The sequence below is a fragment of the Fundulus heteroclitus genome, unplaced genomic scaffold (genome assembly GCF_011125445.2).
Source record: "Fundulus heteroclitus isolate FHET01 unplaced genomic scaffold, MU-UCD_Fhet_4.1 scaffold_50, whole genome shotgun sequence".
In the NCBI taxonomy this organism is placed as follows: Eukaryota; Metazoa; Chordata; class Actinopteri; order Cyprinodontiformes; family Fundulidae; genus Fundulus; species Fundulus heteroclitus.
Window position 1 is genome coordinate 1,105,945 of NW_023396923.1, and position 25,084 is coordinate 1,131,028.

A 25,084-nucleotide genomic window follows, 5' to 3' on the forward strand; every position below is an offset into this window, starting at 1 on the left:
GCTTAGGTGATGTCTTAATTCTATCTTATTCAGTATGTCTAGTAACAGCCCCCCCTTCCCCCCTTACCCATGCTGTCCTCCGGTCAAAAACATCAGACATAATCAAGGGGATTTCTGTAATGTAATTTACTATTTACTAACTTACACAACTACATGTAGGCATATGAGCAGTGAGCAATATTCAAATATCTCATTTTAAAATGTTGAAATAAAAAGAATCTTGATTTATTTATCATTTATTATTATTATGACATCAGTGTTCACAAAATGAATTATGCATGGTCTTTCAACAATTTCAAGTAAATAATATAACAATTTATGAAAAATATATTTTTAAAGCATGTGTCATGTGGTGCCCCCCCCCCCCCCCCCCCCCCCCCCCCATGGTTGGTGCCCCTGGGCACTGGCCCACTGGCCCTTATGGATAATCCGGCCCTGTATAGTAAATATTAAACCAAAACATGGGTTAATCACAGTCAGTTCATGACCTAGAGAGCAGAGCTTCTTTTCCCACATAGATTCAGGTTGGTTTTTTTTACAGCTCTGCAAGAGTGAAAAGGAAACCCTTTTTTCTTTATGTATTTAACTTTAACAGAGTGACGCCACGTTGGCTATTTTTAGCAGGGTTCCGCACCTCACCACAGCCCCCAGAGCTGATGTACCACCGCTCACAACCGGGGGTAGTTCAGTAGTCTTTCTAGCTGCCGAGCCCGAGAGAGAGCCTGCTAGCCGTTGTTTGACGGCCGCTCATTGGTTGGTGGACCTGCTCGTTATCTTCGTGCCTGCGTCGTGATTGGCTAAAGCGAAAGAAGCAGCCGCTCGGACGTCGGTGATTGGCCTACCTCTCCTGTTATTCTCCTCGACGTGTTTGCGTCATCCGTTCAGAACGTCTGATGAGCCCCGACGAGCTCAGGAAGCAGCGGTCCTTATTTCATGTTTTGTGGCCACTGAAACGGGGAGGACGGGGAGACAGGTCAACACGGCGGAAGATTTTCCAGCTACTCCCGGGTTGGGTTGCTGTCAGCGACAGAAGAGCTTTGTTGTGATGTTTACTGGTCAGCCACACAGGTCTGTCTGACGGAAGGCAAATATTAACTGGTTCGTCCAGCCTGAAACTGCCTAAATATTAGGCTCAAACGGGATTATTTGACATTTTCCCCCTATATTGTTGTGCGCTGGCGGCACGCCAATAATTGACTCTGGAGCAGGACACGGAGGTAGGTGAAATCAATTTAATGCTTGTAAAATGCAGAATGTACCATTTTGGAGCTGTGCCCATTGATGGTGATAGAACCTATAAGACAAGGGCACGCTTATTTGCAAAGCATTCATCCCAAAGGCAATTTAGAGTGCTTCACGTTGCAAGGCATTCTTCATCTGATTTTACTGTAAAATCAGATGAAGAATGCCTTGAAACGTTTTTAGGTGCAATTAGGCCAAGGAAATAATGACAATGACTTCTGTCTGACATTAAGCTGGAGGAAATTCTGACCCATCCGCTTACTGATATGGTTACTCTTACTCAGAGACTATAAAGGACTGTGTTCATGAGGTGACACAAATAGAACATTATGTCATCTGCATATAGTAAGATATGTTGTAATCTTCTATAGTCTAAGCTGGAGGGAACTTGTAGACACTTAAAAAGGTGGCCTGAGAAAAGGCCTTTGAGAAGAAAAGTGTTTGAACTACACAATGTCTACATATATGGTTATAAATAACGAGATAGCCGACACAATACACTTTGTAGGTCACTGAATATTTTTATATTCCTAAAGTTCAATTATACACATTGATTTTTACTGTTATTTAAACGTCTAACATTTTTGTTACTGTTTATGTTGATACACAGACTTGGGCAAAACTTAAATTCCTTTTTAAGATGCCATGCCTAAATAAAAAGTGGCGTGACAACGGAGCCTTGAGGAGCCCTGCATGTAAACATTTATACACTTAGAGCTCCAAATTAATATAAATGTATTTTTTATCAGCAATGTGTCTGAATCTGTATAGGAAACAGATAGCATTGTCTAGATGTCAAATTTATATAGGACGTTTTAAGTCACCTTGACCAGACATTATTGCCACATTGACACACTGACCAGTAGGCAACTTGTTAGGGGAACATCGACACATGACGCGGGAAGCTGGAATTGAACCCACAACCTTCCAATTGCATGACAACTGCTCTACCCACTGACAGGCTCTATACCTTAGCTGGAGTCTAAACAGGCAAACTCAGGCAGGTGTCATTTTAATGCTAGCACCCATGCGACATAAAGAAAGCATCGGAGGTGTATGCGTTTCAATTTGCTTTGAATTCATGCACCTGTTTTCTGCAGCTTTATTTCGCAAGAATGACAAAGTTGTCATTTTGAGGAATGATTAAAGTGTCATTAAAGTTTAAGATGAGGGAGGCCTTTTAATCTGAAGAACTACACCAGGGGCGTCCAGCTCCAGTCCTGGAGAGCCGGTGTCCTGCAACCTTTAGATGTGTCCCTGGTCTGACACGCCTGAGTCAAATAATCAGTTCATTAGCAGGACTCTGAAGAACCTGACTGCATACTGAGGAGCTAATTGTGCGATTTGATTCAGGCATGTGGGGCCAGGGAAAGCTCTAAAAGTTTCAGGACACCGGCTCTCGAGGACTGGAGCTGGCCACCCCTGCACTACACTGTGCTCTTTGGGTGTTTGCGTTTTGCATGTTTGTCTTCATGTGTTCTCAGTGACGTCGCGACTGAGTCCTCTGGTTCAGGACAGAAAACAGTCGTGTAAGGGTGGAGCGCGTCTGACTGGAATTTACTGACTGGAGAATTATTATTATTATTATTTTTTTCACGGCTCTAGTGGCTGGCTTTTTATTACAGTAGGCTGACAGGAAGGGGGTGGAAGAGGGCGAGAGACATGCGGCAAAGGACCGCGGGTCAGGTGGTGCAGCACTACCCGCTGCACCACCTGCACGCCCTGACTGGAGAATTTAACGGCAAACTGGGAAATCCAGCTTTTAGGAGGATAAAGGTTTCTTTTTTTTTCTGGTAAACTGCTCTTAAAATGGATTTACCAGATTATCTGCCAAGCGGCCGAGTTTCAAGTGTGTGTGGAAGCTTTTTATAATCCGGTTATGATGCTGTTACTGTTATGTAGATATTCCCCAGGTGTCCACACTTGTTATTGGGGGAATACTTTTTAATCTCTGCTGAAACAGATCTTTGAGGGACTGCTGGTTCTGCAGAGTGATTCGAAGAACGTCTTGTTGCCTTCTTGAACAAACGGAAGCTCTCCGTTGGAGCAGCAGTACCATATCTTCCTGCTTCACAGCACTCCTTGTTGTTTTAAGTTTTAATGGCCCGATTCAAGCTGCATGCTTGAGCTTCTAAACAGCCTGCTTGCATTCATAATGCCTTCCTTGTCATTGCCTGAGTGGTGCAGCCGCTTGTTTGTTTGGCTACAGGGTGGGATCTGGTTAACCTCCAGCCAGAGTCGATCCCATCAGACAGATTTAAAGGGTCTGTCTAGCTTGGCCTGGGTGCAGCTGTCCAAACTGCCGCTTCGTTTTCCTACCTTTGTGGGAAAAAGGAGCAGAAGTGGACATCCTGGGTATTTAAAGCTGTGCCCGACTGTCCCAGTTCATCCACACAACAGCGTCTGACTGTTTCCCCTAAGGGCTTGCTCTTTCTCGCTCTTTCACAGCTGTAACAAAAATATAGACTGTTGGATAGACTGGTGTTCACAGTGGAAACAGTTTTGAAAGCTTATCTAAACTGGACACGCCTGTGTTTTTGTCGCATTCTTGTCATCAGTTAATTTGGAAAAACATCAAAAATTGATGATTTCCACAATGGAGAGGCCTTATGCAAGCCTTTTTGTTCTCGCCAACACACATCATGGTCTTTTATGAGAAATATATGAAAAGTAAACTTCATGGGGTAACCTTGAACACACCACGGAGGCTTTGGTGAGTAAATCTTGTAGATCCCAGAATTTATTAGTTGAACTTCAAAGTTCCCCATATCAGAAGAGTGGAGATGGAGTTAGAAGTTTACGTACTGTAAGAGTGCTATGCCTTTAAACTAATTTTGAAGGCCCAGATCAAATGCCGTGGCTCTTCAAGCTTCTAATAGGTTAATTCACAACATTCAAATTAAATGGAGGCCCGTCTGTGGGTGTATTTTAAAGCAACGCCTCAAACACAGCATGCCCTTTTGTGGCATTATAGAAAAAACAGAATAATGCAGTCTGAAACAGGCCTGTTTTAACCCTGGGCACAGCTTCCAGATGCGTTCAGTTTGCCGTGTGGATCTGTTCAAACAATCAGACAAAAGTCCAAACAGCACAGGGATGTCCAACCATCATGTTTTCCTGTAAAATGTGCAGCAAAACGAGTCCTGGGTTAAGATGCCACTCAGAGAGGAAGGATTTAGCAACATAATCTGGGAGGTTGTAGTTTTCAAAAGGACACGGGTGACTTATTTATTTTTTTGGTGCATTTCACTAATTCATGAGGAAGGAACATTACATGGAAATATTGAAGCAACACGTGAAGAAATGGGTCTTCCAAATGGGCAATGCCTCCTAAGCATGCCACCAGATGAATTACAAATCGGCTTAAGGACAACAAAGTCAATGTTTTAGAGTGGCCATCACAAAGCCCTTAGCCCAGCGCCTTAAAAACTCCAACACTTAGCTGAAGCGGGTGTGTGTGAGCGAGACAGCCTACAAACCTGACTCAGGTACACCAGTTCTTTCTGCACTGCAAAAATGGATCTAAAAATAAGTAAAATGTTCTTAAAATTTTATCCTAGATTTGAGCAGATAAATAATATTATCTGCCAATGACTATTTTGACCCCTAAAATAAGAGCATTAGACATCCTGGACTTGAAATAAGATGATGGAGATGAGTTGTTTCTATTTTAAGTGCAAAAACCTTATCCCATTGGCAGATCATCTTATTTACCTGCTCAAATCAAGAACAGATACACTAATTTTTAGAAAATATTACTTATTTTTAGTTCCGTTTTTTGCACTGTGAAGGAGCAGGCCAAACTTCCAGCGGGCTGCAGTAAAAAAGCTTGTGAAAAAGATCCCAATCATATCTGACCAGAGAAATACAGTTTAAATGCAATTCTAATGCATTTCATGAAATGCATCTAATGAAAAAATGTGTGTGAATTTATGAAAGTGAAGGAAATTTTTTAGAATTTAGCAAATAAAGGTGATTTTGATAATCCTAACGGACCTAAAAGAAGACAAGTTTAGCCAGATTTAATGTCGCGCTGTGAGTGGAAAAAAAGGGTAAAAACAAATCAGGTTTAGCTAGTTCATACATGTTACAGATAAGAGCCATGAGTGTTGCCACCAAACAAATGATGCTCAGACTGGGTTAACAGCAAACAGTAGAAATTAAACAAGCAGCAGAGAGTATCGTATTTCTTTCATAAGCAGAAGGGTATTGATTCCAATGATGAGTTTTCCTCCAGCAACGAGTTACCAGAGTTCGTAGGGCTGCAAACAATGGTTGCCTCCTGCTAGACTTACCGTCTACACAAAGTGTTTTATGTTACTAAATGTTACTTTACCTGTAATCTCCTCTGGAACATTCGTCCTGCTGCACATTAAATCTTTTTATTATGTCTATCTAAAATATACTGTCAATGCACTGCTCATATCCACAGTCAGCCTGCAGCAGCTCAGCAAATGAGTGACAGAAATGCAGCCATTTGTTTCTACTGAACCCAGTCAATGGAAAGTAGCCATAAGGTTTTCCCAAACGTCACTGCATGCGCTCACACTAGCCTCCAGCATGCAGCCAAGACGCACACAAGGAGGAAAACCTGGAAGCAGCTCAGATGGGAGGTGGGCAGGGGGGTTAGGGCCCGTAAGGGGAAATCTTCCTACTCTGCTTATGTAAACACTGGTCGTCTGAGTTTTTGTGTTTGGAATAAAATCTCAAAAAATTCAAGCAAAAATACAGTAGTTTATAGCCATGTCATGTTGTCATTGATTATTTGGTAAATCCGCTTTCTGGTTCGGACTTAAAACTCAAAACACCTTAATCAATAAACTTCACTGAAAGCCAGCTGCTAATCATTGCTCAGTTTTAAGAATAAAGAACACAATGATTTTCCTTTCAAGTTGACCTAAACTTTGAAACTAAAGTGACAACAAGGGCTGGCCTTTTCTGGTGGTTTTGAAAAGTTTTGGACAGTAGACTGTAAAAATATTCTGCTGGTTGCACGGGAACGAAGCAAACCATAAGGAAAATAGTTGTTTTTTAACACTAAGTTTCAGCTGAAGGCATTTTATTTTGTCCCTAAACAGATTATTTATGTTTAGTTTCTATACCGGTCAGTCAAGTAGTGTGGTGGTGGGTCTGGTTTCAGTGTCAGTCCCAGATTAAAGTGCTTTAACTTTGCCAGAAGTACTATGCAAAAATGCAAGGAGGTTTTTAGGCATTTTATTCAGCACGTTCCATTCTAAATGTAATATTATCAGTATAAAAAAAGTAATATTTTACTGGTCTGAAGCTTTGAGTTAGAAAAGCAATGTGCGGGCTGAGAATATTGAGACAAATCATTGACAGTGGCGAAAAACAGTAACACTTGACAATATATCGATACAGAAATGATAAGACATTTAATCATGGTCTGATCAGTCTCTCCCGACGGGGATTTCTGTGGAGAATTTGCTCTCCAGTATACAGGCTCCTCCAGAAAAGGACACACCTTTTCCAACACTTCCTTGCGCAAATCTCAGCTAAAAAGAAGGAAAAACTCAGACTTTGTCCAAACAACTCTGCTCAGTAGCAGGGTTGTTTCAAGCAGTAATTTGTTTTCATAATTTGACTCTGAGTCAAGGCTTCTGAGCTTTCTGAAATGGAAAAGCCATGGTATGCAGGAATTTACACCAGAAATGACTCTGAATGTCCATTAACCCAGCTTTCTGAAATGGAGCCCTGATGCATGTCAGCTGTGTGGGATCTGTTTATCTGATGCCTTAAGTGCTGTTTTTCAACCAATTTGTACTTTGGCGCTTCAAAAATTTGGTTGGTCTTTGAGCGCTACACCTGCTGTTTGTTTCTGTAGCGCTGTTGCTCCGCTGGTGTTAGCGGAGATGTCTCTCAGTTCTTCCTTAGCAGGACCCCTACTCTGAAATAAAGCATACCATACAGCTCTTAAAAAATCCAAGATTTTTGTTTTTTATGTAATTGAGCTAAATCAGTTATACCGAAACTAAGTAATCTAAAAGAAATTATTGCTGTAATTTGATTCTTTTAGTAAGCCATGTAGCTTGTTATAATCTCAGGTTTTGGACAGGTATAATGTTGCTCACAGAGGTCAAGTGAATGCTCAGGCAGTTTGTGTGTATGCTCAGACACATGACAAATTAGGGGGAACATTGCTCATCATCATTTTATTTCCCCTCCCCCCTGAAATCAGCCACTTTTCATCAGTGATTCAGAGATTTTCTTTCCCCCAGGAGAAGTCAGGAAGCGTCCTATTGTTGTGGGATTGTTGGGGCTGAAACGGGAAAAGTGCTGGGGAATAGACAAAACACGGCTCCTATCTCTGGGCTGCAGGGCTTGTTTAATGTCTTTGTGAGCCAATCAAGCTCATTCATAACTGTCTGAAGGCGTGCTGCCAAATGTTTTACTCATATAAACCGCCACCCTTGTCCTTTTCTCCCTCTCTTACGTAATGTTTGCATAATCTGATCCTGTCAATATTCTGCTCCTTAAAGAAGAGTTAAAGTCCCGTATGTTTTTTTTTTTTTTTTTTTTTTTTTAAGCAAACTTGTTTTTCCCCTGAGTTGGGATGTGGCCATCTGTTTTGGTTACTTGAAACAAAAAAAAGTTACAGTTATTGATGCTGCTGTTAAAATAGTGTAACATCGATTATTGGTGATAATTTTTTTTCTAAAAAAAACGCAAGATAAATAGCTAAGGGCTAAAATTGGAATCAGTTTTCAGAGAATATTGCACCTGTTTACTGCAGCCTCCAATGACAAAAGGCACGTCTTTTATTTTCTGAACCTGTCATGGGTTTTCTTGAGCAGAACAATTCCCAACCAGATAGACAAGCGTCTTCTTTCTTGTCGGCGGGGGAAAAGTCTCAAGTCGTTATAGTTTAAGGTACACCTTGAACCCAGTAACCAGCCATTGCCTAACTACAGAATTTTTGCCTGTTATATTTTAGTTTATCAACAATGGAGGGTTTTCCTGCATGAACTGTCTGCTTAAGGTCATGTCAGAGGATGGAAAATGGATTTATCATTAGAGTTTGACTCCATAACCTTTATTCCTGGTCTTTTTTAGCTATCCAGCACTGGACTAGCTGTTGTGCTTTGGGTCGTTCTCCTGCTCGAGCTCAGAGGCTGTTGGGCTTAAGGTCACAAACTGACGGATGTACGTTCTCCTGCTGTCTGCAGCACGATTCATCGCTTCATCAATTACCTGCGTCCTTCCTCCTTAAGCAGCCAAGCAGAGCTAAACTATCACATGCATAGACATTATATACGTAGACACGTCGTTGGGCGGGTTCTGCCTATGCTGCGATGCGTCAGAGCGTCCGCCATCTTAAATGTGGCAAATCTGCAGTTACTCAGTCACTTAAACAGTATCAGAGGGACTTTAATCTCTGAATATACTTTGTATTCGTAGTATTTTTGTTTTTGTAATATTACAAGTTTATTTTCATATCCCTTTAGCTTCATTCTCCTGAATTTATTCTCCTAAAGAATAAAAATATTTAAAATAATCTAACCTGGCCCTATTACTCCAGGAGTGAAATAATTCTGCAAACTGTGACTATTCTGGAAATGTTCCCTCTTAATTCTCATAATATGACGTTTTTCTCATAACATTACCACTTTTGTGATTTTTTTTTTTTTTTTTTTTTTTTACTTTATTGACCTAGGACTTTTTTTCCTCATATTATTAATTTTACCTCGTTAATACTCCCCCAAAAAGTCTGTTCCTAAAGGTTCACATGTGATGCGGTTTTATGAAATAATGAAGACCACAATGTTTAGATTTAACAAATTGATCCTTATATTCATAACACATTCACACACACACACACACACACACACACATATATATATATGTATGTATGTATGTATGTATGTATGTATGTATGTATGTATGTATGTGTGTATATATATATGTATATGTGTATATATATATATATATATATATATATATATATATATATATATATATATCTATATATATATATATATATATATATATATATATATATTATATATATATATATATATATATATGTCTTTCATTACTGGACAAGGTGATTAATCCAGGTGTGTCTGGCTGGTTACTGAGGTCAGACACACCTGGATTAATCAGTCTGTCCAGTAATGAAAGGCAGGAAACAAAGGAGCTACTAAAGTTCAGGAAGAAGTGGAGCTGTGCATAGAGCCCGTTTGGGATGAGAAAATAGATTTTGGTGATGTGAGGTGAAAAGGTGTTAAACATGCTAAAAAAGGCACAGACCTGGAAATCCCCTTGACATGAATGCAAGTGATTGTGCGTGTGTAGTGCAGCATGAGCATGTATAAACTTACATAAAGTGTGTATAAATACATTATGTGTATGGTAGTAGTTGATGTGTGAGTACCGTATATTTGCTCCTATAAGGTGAGTTAACTCCAGTCAGTGAGTCAGCTAACACGTGATCATCTCTGGTTTCTTCAAGGCCTTCTGTGTCTGAAGAGCCATCAGCCACGGTATCCAGAGGTCTGGATAAAATAAGAGGAGAAGAAGATATACTATGTGCAGAACAGACATCTTTAAAACTCAAGAAAAAATACAACTAAACTGCCTCTTCATTCTGCCACAGCAAGGGAAGTGCAGTGAAACTCATGTTCAGTGCAGAGACTCAGAAAGAGGTTATATCCGCAGACATTGGGCTACTGAACTCAAACCTGAGTATAAAGCCACTCTCTTTTACGCAGCATACTTTGGACACTACATTACTCAAAACATTAGTTTATCACTCAAATTATGTCAATACTTTATCACTTGAACTTTATTAATACTCTTCTAAGTAAGTTTTTCTCCCTTCTTGTCAACCATTCTTTCCATCAGTGTTCCTATTTTCCTCCACCCTCATTTAATCTCCTGTCTTCCTATCTTCTTCCTCTCTCCTTCTCCTCTCTCCTTCTTCCTCTCTCCTCCTATCTTCTTCCTCTCTCCAATCTTACATTATTCTAAAACGGAGACATTATATAATTAAAATCACTTCCAAAAACATTAGAATGTACATGAAAACGTCTTATTATTATTATTATTATTATTATTATTATTATTATTATTATTATTATTATTATTATTATTAATATTATTATTATTATTATGTCATCTGATTAAATACTATAAATGGTTATTACCACAATACTAGGAGCTAAAAGCAAAAACAACATAAATGAACATTAAACAGGTGGTTATATCTTCCTCCATCATTCTCAGATAATGCAGATCTTGTCTCATTCAGTTCTCCTGTTACTGACTCCTATTTTTTCATGAGGAACTTTCATATATCCAAACTGAGCAGTACAAAAGCACACCTAAGCCTGGAAGTATATGCTCATAAATCACAACCATAAATCACTTGTAATACTCTACTTATAATAACTATCTGAAATATAAACTAAAGGTCACCAATCAGTTCTAAAACATCTTTAGACGAACCCTTGTTGATCCCTGGAGAACCACCGTACCAGATTAGCGCCCTAAAAAGAGTTTTCAATCATTCTGTAACATTTTATCTAAGTGTCTTTTACTAATATGAGCAGCAGCTCGTGGTCTCGTCTTACTTTTTATTGATTTTTTTTTTAACCTGGACACGAACCATACATTTATCACAGGATCAGTCCGATCCAAATACAATGAATCGTTTAACACACTTACCATGACACAGCAGCTCCCCATCAGTTGCAACCGGTTGACATCAAACTTCCACTTCTTCTTCTTCTGTTTTAAAAGTGGTGCGCTCTTCTTCTTCTTCTTCTTCTTCTTCTTCTTCTTCTTCTTCTTCTTCTTCTTCTTCTTCTTCTTCGTGTTTTAATGGCAGCTGACATACAAAGGGATCATTACCGCCCTTCTAGTTGTGCAGTCTGTTCCTCATCTTTATGTTAACAGCAGCGCAGCCAGCTACCGTAACACCTGTTTCTGCGCGCAACATCTCTACCGTAATAACAGTCTAAACGCAACATTTTCCCCCTTGGTAAAATCGGGGACATTTCCGGGGACAGCTTTAGCCGGGGACAGGTGGGGACAGTCCCAGGAAATCAGGGATGTCTGGTCACCCTATTATACAACACTGCACAAAACCCCATTAAATTGACATTAATGTTCCATATTAATGTGTTAATAATGCGCATAGCACTATCGAATGATGGCGGAGCGAAACGAAACAAACCGTATGTTTGAAATGAACCGTACTTGCGTGGTAGAACGAATGTTATCCGGGAAGCTAATAGCATGATGCTAGCAGACATTCAGTGCTAATTTTAAAAGACATTAAGCTCCATTTAGTCGTAATGAGTGGGCCGGAAAACACAAACATCATTATCCCATCAATGTATAAAATCCCTATGGAAATAAAGTTTGTTATAACCTTAAAAATATTAATTCATATGACAGCAAAGCATGGTTTCAAAGAAGCTAACAAGAGCTATGCCTGTTAGCTCCACAAAGTGAAAATCCATTAAGTAAACCATTCTAAATTTCCCTGTTTTCTTCTCTGCCAAACCTCTCCCGTGGTCCCTGGTCGTGGCGACGGGCATCCGGTTGCCAGTGAATTACTCCAAGGGAAAGCCGCATAGCAGCATGCCGAAACCTGGCTGTCGGGGCCGGCTCTGGGTCCTTCATGTGGGTCTCAGGCCTGTGAAACTCAGCGCAGGGCTGCAGCATAACAGGGATCGCAGCATGGGGTCTCTGCACTCCTGCTGGATAGTGGCTCGGCTGCCAGGTCAGCTTTCTCCCGCACAGCTTAGACAGACCACCACTGGTTTGATTATGATGTTAGTTTAACAGAAAGCAGACTTTACTCAGCTTGGTCGACCCTGCAGATGCTTGTGAGTCTTTGAGCCTCATACGGCCCACATCGGTGGCTGGTCTCCTCAGCACAGACTCTCTCCTCGAGGGTCCACAGGTAAAGTGTCCACAGGAGTGTTGGCCTGGTGGTTAGAGCAGCGCGCTTGCACTCAGAGAAGGATGCAAGTGCCTGGTTCGATCCCCAGTGCCAGCACTCTGGGTCCCTGAGCAAGACCCTTAGCCCCAGATTGCTCCCCGGGCGCCGCACATGGCAGCCCACTGCTCCCCAAGAGTGATGGGTTAAAAGCAGAGAACAAATTTCGTTGTAATGTATGTTTCAATGACAATAAAGATGATATTACTATTACTAAAGAGGAAGATAAGTCTGGTGTAGCTTGGCTTCATATCCCCCCTCACCCTGCTGAGGGGGGGAGTTCCTTGGTGCCGGTAAAAGTCTCACATTTCTTTGCTTACAACTCAGTCTGATTTTTCCTCATGGCTTGATTGCACAACATTGTTTATATCTTTAGACCCGCCAGTTTAAACGAAGTCTATCAACATGCGACTAGTGTGTACTGTGAACTGTGCAAACCCTTAACGACTATTTGTCTGTGAAACAAAACCCCATAGGCCATGGGACTCTTCCATTTTGGGCTCACTGGAATAGTGAGATATGAGATTGAAACCCACGGTATGAAACGATCGATTTCTTATACGTGTCAGCCTGGCATTAGCTCAGAGATGGTGGGCGATTCAAGACTGGGAAGTAACAGCTTTCTGTTTTTTAGTGTTTTAACCATTCCTATATATGACTTTCCTTTACATTCTTCACATTTATCCCCATTTCATTACGTTTCTGTGAATGGGACTAGCATAACAATATTTGGCACCAGCTGAAGAAAAAGAAAACATTTAGAGGTCATCTCATGGGTGAATAGGGAAGGGTTTTCTTTTTAATTCTTAGAAATGGTACATTAATTGAAACATTCTTTTTAGGGCTGCACAGTAAATTATCAATACATCCATATTCCACAGGACCATAGCATTTTGTGAGGTCAGACACTGATGTGGGACATGAAGGTTTGGCTTGCAGTCTGATCTGTTGAGTAGGACAAGATGTTGTTATCCCAATAGATACCAATAGGCCCATTTACACTACACTTTTTTTAACCGAGCCGAGACCAGTCCGAGCTCGGTAACCGAGATAACTCTTGTGTGTAAATGCTCAGCAGACTGAACTGGACCGCGCCTGACATAACCGGACCGCGCTAACTGCAGACCAGTTCCCGAGCAGGTCTCGGACTGTTTGTTTTTTTTATCCTGGTTATCTGATAATGAAGAGCGCATGAGCAGACTGTGTCATCCCTTTACAGTGAGCTGACTCTCCGCGGTTTTTCCGGCGTGTCTGGCTGCATGTCCCGATTCACACTCCATTCAGACAAATATCAGACATTCATAATAATACTAGCTTACCATGCCACACGATTTCCAGAGATGATTCTGCTTAGCAGTGTGATGAACCTCAGTGTCTGTCGCTGTTTCCTGCGTCTGTAAATCCTTATTAGACGTTTGTTTGTCTTATCCACGTCCTAAAATCCAACTCTGTCTAACCATAACATCCTGAATGTTACGGGCGCCGCCATTTTGATTTGCTCGGTCCCGCCTTCAATCCCAGAGAGCAGCAGTACCGCAGATCGTCACTAGGAGACAAGGAGCAACCAAGGAACCGGGATAGTGTGGTGTGTAAACGGTCGTCTGGGCTTGGTTAACTGATCCAAGCTCAGACTGGTCTCGGCTCGGCTTGGTTTAACAAGGGTAGTGTAAATGGGGCTTAAGGCACCGACGAGACACTGTGGCCATCAAGTGGGTGATGGCATCCCTTGGGTTCTCAAGTGGGCGCCCCCTCTTGGGTGTTTCGCTGATAGGCCCACGACACCTCCAGAGGGTTCAGCAGTGAATCCCAGCATCCCAGGTTCACTCCCATCAACCATCACACACTTGAGCCCCAGGCCAGGTCCTTCCTCTTGGTCCACAGCCACTGGTTCCCCTTTTCAGCGGCCTTGGAGAGGTCCTTGATTGCCTGCCTGTGGGCCTTCCCTCGCACCCCCATCTCCCTGAGTAGCCTAGATGTTGAGCCGACTATGAATCCCCTGCAGCCTACTTCCACTGGGCGTACCTTCACGTTCCATCCTTGTTGTTGGGCTTCTGCTGCAAGATTGGTGTATCTCAGCTTCTTCCGCTCAAAGGCTTCCTCTATGGCACCCTCCCAGGGTACCGTGAGCTCAATGATGTACACCAGCTTGAGTGAGGAAGACCACAGAACGAGATCTGGACGCAGGTTAGTGGATGCAATTTCCGGTGGAAAGCACAGCTTTTTGTCCAGGTCTGCCAGCATTTTCCAGTCCTGTGCTCTGCCCAGCTGCCCAATGTCAGCCCTACTGGTGATGGTAAAGCTGGCTTGACCCTCTCAAACAAAAAGTGTTGGCTGCCGGTGGGATGGAGGCGGGGTAGCGCATTTGCACTCATCCGCTGCCATTCCAGCATTGCTACAAGACTTCTGAGCACCTGGTTGTGTTGCCAGGTGTAGCGACCTTGGGTAAGGCTGGTCTTGCATCCCACTAAGATGTGCTTTAGTGTTGCTGGGCTTGGGCACAAGGAGCATGTGGGGTCGTCGCCATACCATTGGCTTAGGTTTGCAGGTGACAGTAAAACATCATAAGCAGCTCTGATGGTAAAGCTTGCCCTGAATGCCTCCATCTCCCATAGATCTTTCCAGGAGAGCTTTCCTTTCTCAACGCCTTCCCATGCCATCCACTGCCCTTGCTTTGCCTGTGCCACGGCTTGTGTGCACCTTGCTGCTTCCTCTTCCCGCCGTACCTCTGGGACCACCAGCTTGCGCTTCTGATCTGGATTGGCCTTGCTCCAAGTTGGTGTGCGAGTGCAATGGCCAAGACCACTCCTCCCCTCCTGAACATGTCCCACGATGTCCCGTGTCGGAGTGCTGCCTTTGCCTGCTCTGTAGCAGCTAGCGGGGTCCACTTCCTCCCAGTGGCCAAGATGGGTGCTGCTTGGGACACAAGTGGGTCCCTGGAGTCTTGGAGCGTCATCTCCAGTCTAACCTCGGCACACTTGTACTCCTCTGCCAAGCTAGTGATGGATAGTTCCAGCATTCCTCTGCCATAAAGCCCAATGCTACTGAGGCACCTGGGAAGGCCAAGCCACTTCCTGGCATAGGCGTTGACCAGCCTCTCCAGTTTTTCCTCCTTTGAGAATGGAACCTCATAGAGGGTTAGTGGCCAGAGGAGACGTGGCAGGAGTCCATACTGCATACACCAGAGCTTGAGCTTGCCAGGAAGCAAAGTTCTGTCGATGTTCTCTAGGGCGCTGGCTATGTCCTTCCTGAGCTGCTCTACTTGCTCTTTGTCTTTGAGGGAGGCATCATACCATCGCCCCAGGCTCTTCACAGGCTTCTTGGTGACCGTTGGAATGGGTTCATCACCAATGTGGAAGCAGTGGTCTGATAGCCTTCCCTTGACGATGGAGATGCTTCTGGAGTTGCTTGGCTTGATCTTCATGCGAGCCTGCTCGATGTTCTCTTTGAGTTTTCCCAGTAGCCGTACTGTGCAAGCCTTGGTCACAGTAAGTGTGGTGAGGTCATCCATGTAAGCCCTGACTGGGGGCAGCTTCAGCCCAAGTCTTATTCGCTGTCCGCCTACCACCCATCGAGATGCCCGTATTATGGTCTCCATGGCCAGGGTGAATGCCAGGGGGCAGATGGTGCAACCGGCCATGATTCCCACTTCCAGATGTTGCCATGTTGTAGTGTACTCTGCTGTCGTCACACAGAGCTGGACGTCCTGGAAGTAGGCCTTGATCAGGGCTGAAAGGGCTGATGGGAGTCTGAAGTAATCAAAGGCTGTCCGCAGGAGGTTGTGAGGGACTGAGCCGAAAGCGTTTGCAAGGTCCAGGAATACTACATGAAGATCTGTCCCCTCCTTCCTGGCGAGCTGGATTTGATGCCAGATTATGCTGGCGTGCTCCACACATCCTGAGAAGGCTGCGATGCCTGCCCTCTGAATTGATGTGTCAATCAGGTGGTTTCTTTGCAGGTAACTTGGTAACCGATGAGCAACCACGCTGAAAAAGATTTTCCCCTCGACGTTCAGAAGGCTGATCTGGTGGAACTGGTCGATTTCTGAGGAGCCCTCTTCCTTGGGGATAAGGATTCCTCCAGCTCTCCGCCAGGATGTTGGAATCTCCTTCTTTTTCCACACAATCTTCATCAGCTTCCAGACGAATTGAAGGACACCTGGTGCATTTTTGTAGAGTCTGTATGGAACTCCATTGGAGCCTGGCGCTGGCGCAGCCCTTGCTCTACGCACAGTTTTTTCTACTTCACTCCACCTGGGTGGACTGATATCCAGCTCGTGCGCTGGTGTGTTAAGGGGTGGCATGTCAGGTGGGAGTGTAACCTTTTCCTGGTGTCGTTCATCTGTGCAAGTTCTTTTCAGGTATTCTTCTGATACAGCCTTTGACACAGAGAGACTTCCACTCTTCTCCTTTGTGAAGAGACTCTTCACAAATTTGAAGGGGTCTTTGTAGAAGCGCGATCTTGCTTGCTCTTTCCTTCTGCGCTTCTTCAAGAGATTGTCTGGTCTTCTCAGAGTTACAAGCCTGCCCTTGATCTCTTTCTGCAGTACGTTTATTCCGTCCTTTTCCTCCTCTGTGGCCTTCCTCCACTGCTTCTTCAGCTGTCTCCTCTCCTTCACTAGCCTTCACTTGTCTATCTCCGTCTGCCTTCGGGACTTGGTGGAGATTGTCGGAGTAGATCGTTTGCCTTCGACCACTCAGAACCGCTCCGATCCATAGTCATAGATCAGGTTACCCATTCTTTCCAGCTTCTTCAGGGTGGTGCCTCTGACCGCTTGTAAGATGTTTCAGAGATTAGTGTTGACCTCCCTCCACAGTGTTTTGTCACAGGATTTTGGCCACTTGACTAACGGCCTTCTCCCTGAGATCATCTTTTCTGTTGGGGGGCGTGATGTGCTGGTTTCAGGTTGCTCTGCAATGCCTTGTTCCTCCTCCTCAGGGGCTGGGGTGTTGATGTCTTGCAGTCTGGGGTGTGCATCCTGCTGTAGAACTTCAGTCGACTGACTCGGTCTGCTTCTCAAGAAGTAGTGATCAATGCGACTTCCCTGTTGACCCTTAGTTAGGCACTTCCTCTTGCCCTGATGTATTTGCAGGCCACGTGTGGTAGTAACCTTTGTCCAGCCACATACACAGTTCTGAAGTTTGCGTCCTGCTGTACCTATCGGAGCCTCAGGTATGCTGATCGTGCTTTAATTCTGTCCGAATGTGTGCTATCAGGCTGCGGTCAGGCCAGTCGAGGTCTTCCACACCAAATACTCATCCGTCTCTTTAAGGCCTTTACTTCATACCATAGTGTGTAGTCATGTTTTGACAGGAAGGGCCCATCTCCCCTAACTGTTACTTCACAGTGAAAGGGGTGTAAAATGGTCCAAAATGTCTTGCATTGCTGAAACATTGGGAGTTTTGTGGGACTAAACTACCGAAAAGCAGCCACACACCATAATTCCTGCCCCAAACTTCACACGTGATGTAGTGCGATCAAGCAAGTTCCGTACTCATGGCAACTGGTAATCCCACACTGCAAAAAGAGAACTAAAAATCAGTACAATTATCTTGAAATGAATGTATTTGCCCTTGATTTGAGCAGGTAAATAAGATTATCTGCCAATGGAATGAGTATTTTTACCCCTAAAATAAGATAATTAGAAATACACCACTTGAAATAAGATGATGGAGATGAATTGTCCCTATTTTAAGTGCAAAAATCTTATTCCATTGGCAAATAATCTTATTTACATGCTCAAATCAGGGAAAATTACACTCATTTCAAGAAGGTTTTTCTTATTTTTAGTTCTATTTTTGCAGTGCAAAACGATTCCATCCCCAGGTGATAGCAAACCTCCTCTTCCTCCTTAACTCATGAGATGTGTGCACAATCATATTTTTTTTTTCCTGACGTTTAAATGCTTTGTCGTCTATCAGGACAGTATGGCCATGACGGGAGGGACAGCAGCCGCCCTTCCCATGAGCAACCACACCCGGGAGAGGGTGACCGTGGCCAAGCTGACACTGGAAAACTTCTACAGCACCCTGCTCACGCAGCACGAGGAGCGCGAGATGAGGTAAAGCCTCCGCGAATGCCTGGTAGACCGTGCCGTTTCCAGCAGCAACGGGTTCCTTTGTCGAAACAAACGTTAGAGTTTGGTCACTGAGGCTAAACGCAGCTGTTGTTTACAGCCTCAGGTTTCACCACTTACACTTGTAGATAAGGCAACGCCCGCTGAGACGGTTCACCCAAGGTGTGAATGAAACAAAACACTGTCACTCCTGTTCTTGTGTTACCTGAAGGTTCCCCTGTTGCTCTGGGAACTCCTCTAGAAAACACCCAAGTCCCTGTTTACACCTCTCTAACAAACACCCGACACCTTATTGGTCATGAAGCCTCTGCGCAAGCGATTTCATTTACATGCTGTTCTGAAGGAGACTAGAGACTGGAGATGGTTTTTGATGTATATGCAGGGTTTACTCTGATGCTTATGCTTTGACTTTTGTGTGGCATCTTTCTCATTTTAGGCAGAAGAAGCTAGAGAAGGCCATGGAGGATGAGGGTTTGCCAGATGAGGAGGTACAAATACCCTTTTTACCATACCTTTTGACATTTTTCATGTTCTTTCATACTAGAAGCATGGATTTAAGTGTTTTATTGAAATTTCATGTGATTGTTCAACATAAAATAGTGTAGCTATAATTTATGTTGTAAAAAATAGAAATCTAAAAATTCAGGTTTATGTATTCAGCCTTCTTAAAATCTGATGCCCCTGAATAAAATCAAGCACAACCAGTCTTCTTCAGAACATACCCTATTAGTTAATAAGGTCCACCTGTGTTTAATATGAATATAGATATAACAGAAAATTATATCCCCCTGAGTCACTCTGACAACTTGCTGTCTCTGTACGTTGCAGAAAGTGATGCGGCGCTCGCAGCACGCCCGCAAGGAGACGGAGTTCCTGCGTCTGAAGAGGACGCGGCTTGGCTTGGACGACTTCGAGTCTCTAAAAGTTATTGGAAGAGGCGCCTTTGGAGAGGTTGGTCATTTTTCTGGTTCAAAAATGCCTCAAATGAAAGCAAAGGACCAATGAAATCAAAGCTAGCGGCTGTTTCTCAGGGCATATGTGCACTTGCTCTCCTTTCAGGTTCGCTTGGTGCAGAAAAAGGACACGGGGCACATTTATGCCATGAAGATCCTGAGAAAAGCAGACATGCTGGAGAAAGAACAGGTATCTGGTTACACTGGCATTCAAAAGGAAAATAAAAGCTTACTGCTGAGCTCCAGTCATGATCTGCTCCCCCTGCAGGTGGCTCATATCCGCGCAGAGAGGGACATTCTGGTGGAGGCGGACAGCGCCTGGGTGGTCAAGATGTTCTACAGCTTCCAGGACAAGAGGAACCTCTACCTCATCATGGAGTTCCTGCCTGGAGGTGCGTACCGAGGCAGGAACACCTACGCAGCATCCACTGATGTTTGATAAGTTGTGAGAAACATCTCTGACTTCTGTTGCCAGGTGACATGATGACGCTGCTGATGAAGAAGGACACCCTGTCTGAAGAGGCCACCCAGTTCTACATCGCAGAGACGGTTCTGGCTATTGACTCCATCCACCAGCTGGGCTTCATCCACAGAGACATCAAGCCAGACAACCTGCTGCTGGACTCCAGGGTCAGAACACAAACTCGTGACCCTCAAAAAGCTCCAGATGCATGTGCTTCATGGCTCTTAGTCACGCTGAATGTCTGCTTGCTTCCAGGGACACGTGAAGTTGTCTGATTTCGGCCTGTGTACCGGGCTGAAGAAGGCTCATCGCACCGAATTTTACAGGAACCTGACTCACAACCCACCTAGTGATTTCTGTGAGCCATATATCCCACATCCACAATAAGTAGTTTGAACCAAATAGAAATAAAAGCACTATGATTGGCTCATCTGTTGCTGTTCAGATGTCATATAATACTTCCTTTTGTATTCTTGTGTCTCAGCTTTCCAGAACATGAACTCCAAGAGGAAAGCAGAAACCTGGAAAAAGAACAGGAGACAGCTGGTACGGTTGCTTTTTGCACTCTGCAAGGAGATGAAGCTGTGGCGTAGTTTTGGTGCAGGCCAAATGTTTACCTCCACATCTTCTGCAAATGTCATGTTGATTTCAATCATTTATTGACCATTCTCTTCCTGGGGTTTGATTTTCATCAAAGAAGAAATAAGTCAGGGAGATCTGGGCAGGCAACTTTGAACTTTGTGTTTATTTTCTCTCATCCAGTCTGGGGTACAAACAGAGGCTATTGTGATCAGAATGGGTAGAGTTGGTTTAAAATGGCTGCCTTCTCAGTATGGACCCTGCTTTGAAGCATTGTCTATACATTATGAACAGGGATGAGGTCCAGCCCATCGCAACACACTAATCTCAGCGTGCTTTCTCCACTCCCAAAGCAGTTTTGATGTATATTTGGAATTATTGTCCTCCTGGACAACCCAGCTGCATCCAAAGACTAAGAGAAAATCAAATCGGTTGGAACGATGAGGCACAATGCAGGGAAAAACATCATATAGTGGAAGATGTTGATTAATTTTAATCCACACACACATTTTAGCTCGACTGACATTTGCAGCTGCCTACATGGACACGCTGAAGTTCTCCTGGAGGACAGTTTTATGACAAAGATCTGAGACAAAGATCCAACTGTTTGGCAGCGATGACAAGAAGAAGGTTCAGTGCAGCCAAGGTGAAGCTCTCACATCTAAAGAACACTCCTCCTTGTTAATATGGTGATGATGGCATCATGCTGCGGGGCTGTGTCGCTCCCGCGTCTGGCATTAGACAACGTGGGCGGCACATTAAAGCAGAAAAACGACCTCCAAATCCTTCAGCTTCTTCTCAGAGCGACAGTGCAATGCTTGAAAGAAGGACGCAGCTGGATATTCCAACACATACAGCACGTACATAAGACATCCTCTGCCCTATTTCTATTTCTTTTTGAATTTTTATTCTTATTTTTCTTATTTTCTTTTTTGATCCACTGGTTATATGAGGACACACTGTATATAACTGATGCACCTTTTCCTACTTGTGGAACCTTCTTCTGATTATTGATTACTGAGCCGATGTGTCAAGTGAATTTCTCCATTGTGAGCTCAATAAAGCCTATCTTATCTTATCTTATCTTATCTTAACACAACATGGATCCTAAAACTGCCTAACATTTAGCTTCTGGATTGGCCCTGACCTCAAACCTATTAAAACTCAAGGACTATGCTCCATCCCAGGTAGCAAGCAGATATTTAGAGTTATGCTAGAAGCTTCTTGCTTGCTGCAAATGTGTATGTATATATTTGAGCTTGGTTATGATTTGAACTTGACAAGAAATCAGTGTTGTATAATAGAGTACGTTCCCTGAAGTAGTAGAATACTCAAGGGTAAAATGAGATTGTGGAAACACATGGATTAGGAGTTATGCAAAGAACGTGAAATGCTTCCAACATTCATCGAAACAGCCGCAGGATTTTGGTGCATGCAGGTTTACCAAGATGATTAATTTAACGGGAACACGTCTGACCGCTCTATACCCTGCTTTAGGCATGATTTCCACATGTTCTCTTTAGAAACCTGAGTTTTGAATGTTATGGTTTATTCACAGGCCTATTCCACTGTGGGAACCCCGGACTATATCGCTCCTGAGGTTTTCATGCAGACGGGGTACAACAAGCTCTGTGACTGGTGGTCTCTGGGTGTCATCATGTACGAAATGCTCATCGGTAAGAATAGATTTCTCCTTTGCGTGGTGGAAGTGATTCAACGACGTAAGGTAGGGATTCACTCCTCTCGTTCTTTGGGTTTTCCATCTGTTGTGTGTCGTTGCAGGTTACCCGCCTTTCTGTTCGGAGACGCCTCAGGAGACCTACAGGAAGGTCATGAACTGGAAGGAAACCCTCGTCTTCCCACCTGAAGTCCCCATCTCAGAGAAGGCCAAAGACCTCATCCTAAGGTCAAGCATCATATATTTCATATTTCATATATCTCGTCAAACATGTCTATCCTTATGCATTTTTCAGTGCCGTTTTAACTTTTCTTTTTTAAATTTCCTGTCGGTGCTACTGAAGGTATTGCACCGATGCGGAGAACAGAATCGGAGCTGTGAGCGTGGAGGAGATCAAGAGCCATCCTTTCTTTGAGTCAGTGGACTGGGAACACATCAGGTACCAACATGCATCTCTAAACTTGGTTATTAGAGAACGGGCTTTTACAAAAAAAATGACACGCCTCTGGTTTCCGTCCGCAGGGAGCGACCAGCAGCCATTTCTATCGAAATCAAAAGCATTGATGACACTTCAAACTTTGACGAGTTCCCCGAGTCGGACATCCTTCAGCCAGGTTTCTCATATCAAATGTCTTATATTATGCAATTATGAGAGCACTTAATAGAGATGCACCGAGGAAATAGTCAGTGAGTCAGGTCAGCTGATTTTAATCGACCCAGACTGTAAGTCAGAAATCTGAGAGACAGAGAATTACAGCAGGTAACAGGAAGGCCGAACGTATTAAAGATGAGCTCTGTTTTATCCTCCTGGGCCTCCAACCTTTGACCGTCATGTTTCATGATGGATTTGAGGAAAAACTCAGAGGAATGTGTAGAACCACGTTCTGTGGTGAGCAAACACAGATTCCTGGTTTAGAGCTGCTAGCCACGCTAACCTCGTTAATCCATAAGTATGACGGCAAAGGCAGTTCAAAATGTTCACATCTTTTTTTCAATAGTAGTAAAACTGCTCTTGACAGAAACCCCTCTCACACATGCATGATATCGCCTCTGCTCTGAAGCGCCTAGCCAGTAGCAAAAACTAGTTTAAGTGCTGTTCTTTTTATGTTTTTGGACTTAAAGGAAAATCTTAATATAGAAATATAGAAAGCCACCTCAGATGGAAATCAGCCATAACGTTCTGACTGGTGCATCTCTAATCGTTGGGGTTTTCATTGTTTAACTGAAAACAAAGGGAATTTAAAGATCATGTGAGGGATCTGGTGACATCTAGTGGGGAAGCTGTTGCAGACTGCCACTCTGACGTAGCGTTGGCTTACTTCGTTTCTCTGTGTGTGTTTTTTATACAGCCAATGCGACAGAGCCTGACTTCAAATCAAAGGACTGGGTGTTCCTGAACTACACGTACAAACGCTTTGAGGGCCTGACACAGCGAGGCACCATCCCCACGTACATGAAGGCAGGGAAGGCCTGACACGCTCAAGGAAAGCAACACAGAGACGTTTTACGGACACAGGGTCGGGCCGCCACGCCCCCGCTGGCGCTGTAGGCTGCGCTGTAGGCCTCTGAGCCTAAACGTACCCCTCATCACAAGTTATTTAGGTCTGCTCTGCCGGCAAGAAAACGCCGGCAGGAAGAGTTCAGAAATGACGGAGCGTTGCCGCATTACCTCGGTTGTTTGTTTCACGTGTGCCGTCTCTAGCCACATTTCCCGGGCCAGCTCTCAATCTAGGACACTAGACGACCATATCTGCATGTTTAGCTTAAAGGTAACAGCAGGAATGGGCTTGAACACAAATCCCTGCTTTTGTGTCCTGACGTTGACCATTTATACACTGGTGGTTACATTAACACAGCTCTTAAAGGCTCTCTACGCTGTCATGAAAATCTGGATGACTGAAAAAAACGGGACGCTCTCACTTACTGTCGCTTACATGCTGCTATGCTGTTAGGAGGACTCCAGCATGATTTCCAGTGAGTCTTATATTCCCAACTGCTGATTTAAATGGGAAACATTTATCTCCTCTATATTTGTAGAAGCTTCTCATTTGGGTTTAGGACAAAATTAACCTAAATAAGTGCAGCCACTGATACAGAAAGGAAAGTAAAACCCAACTCAGTGTCTCACAGGGATATCTTGTAGGTACCTAGTGTTCTTCCCAACAAGTGGGTTCAAACGCTGATGACCCCATGGGTGAAATGATGTCAAAGATCTATGAAAATCATCCAGAACAAGAACTTGTATTCATCTCAACACGCACTAAACCTGGAGGCCTTGTTAGTCATCTATAGCAGCCTCTGGCTGTAAGGTAGTAACGGCAGCAGGAGCTGTGCTGTGAAGCCTTACCTTTTTTTGTCCTGTCTTTGACATTAACAGCTTAATATTATTTTGCCATGTGAGCTTCATAGCTAGTTAAAAGTTGACTTCAGGTGCAAGTTGGGCTGAAAGCCGTTTATGTTGTTAATTTTATGTAGTTAAAAAAGTGTGGCGGGGCTTCACAGTGTCGCAGTGGGTAGCACTGCTGCCTAGCAGTGGTTTGACTCCACCCTGGGTCTGTCTGCATGGAGTCTGCATGTTCTCCCTGTGCATGTGTGGGTTCTCTCTGGGTACTCCGGCTTCCTCCCACAGTCCAAAAACATGACTGTTAGGTTAACTGGCTTGTGCAAGAATGGTTGTTTGTCCTGTTTGTCTCTGTGTTGCTCTGCGACAGACTGGTTACCTGTCCAGGTGAACTCTGCCTCTCACCCACTAACAGCTGGAGATAGGCACCAGCACCTCTCACGACCCCACAAGAGATAAGCGTGTTGGAAAATGGATGGATGGATGGATGGATGGAAAAAGTGTGGCAATGTTGAAACATTCTAGTGGAAACCATCGTTATAGGTTAGAAATGAACATGTATGTTATGCATTTTACAAGGGCTTCTGGGTAATCTTCAGAATAACAGCTTTAATTCATTAAAGCAGAAAATAAAAAATAGCAGAAAAGCAGAAAATAAAACTAAATTTTTGACCCATTTTGTTGTGATGGAGGTAGCGTAAAATGTTTGCTTCTTCAAAGGGGGCGCAACAGAAAAAACATTCTGGAACCACTGCTTTCGTGTTTGAACGCATAAAATGGAAAGCAGGT

At 43.6% G+C, this 25,084-nt stretch overlaps 1 protein-coding gene across 1 annotated transcript; it reads left to right on the forward strand.

Moving 5' to 3' along the window:
- The first annotated feature begins 769 nt into the window (after nt 1-769).
- LOC105916971 (serine/threonine-protein kinase 38-like) lies at nt 770-24,603 on the forward strand. Its single transcript, XM_012851635.3, has 14 exons — nt 770-1,217; nt 18,127-18,266; nt 18,718-18,769; nt 19,110-19,232; nt 19,341-19,424; nt 19,503-19,626; nt 19,710-19,864; nt 19,953-20,055; nt 20,182-20,243; nt 21,835-21,952; nt 22,059-22,182; nt 22,298-22,393; nt 22,477-22,568; nt 23,304-24,603. Exons 2-14 carry the CDS (start codon nt 18,133-18,135, stop codon nt 23,426-23,428), a joined length of 1,392 nt encoding a protein of 463 aa, XP_012707089.1. The 5' UTR covers nt 770-1,217; nt 18,127-18,132; the 3' UTR covers nt 23,429-24,603.
- Nucleotides 24,604-25,084: the final 481 nt, after the last annotated feature.

Coding starts and splice junctions, on each gene's coding strand:
- LOC105916971 (XM_012851635.3), top strand. CDS start 18,133: ATGGCCATGACGGGAGGGACAGCAGCCGCCCTTCCCATGAGCAACCAC. Junction 19,627..19,709: donor CATGGAGTTCCTGCCTGGAG/GTGCGTACCGAG, acceptor TTCTGTTGCCAG/GTGACATGATGACGCTGCTG. Junction 19,865..19,952: donor ACCTGCTGCTGGACTCCAGG/GTCAGAACACAA, acceptor GCTTGCTTCCAG/GGACACGTGAAGTTGTCTGA.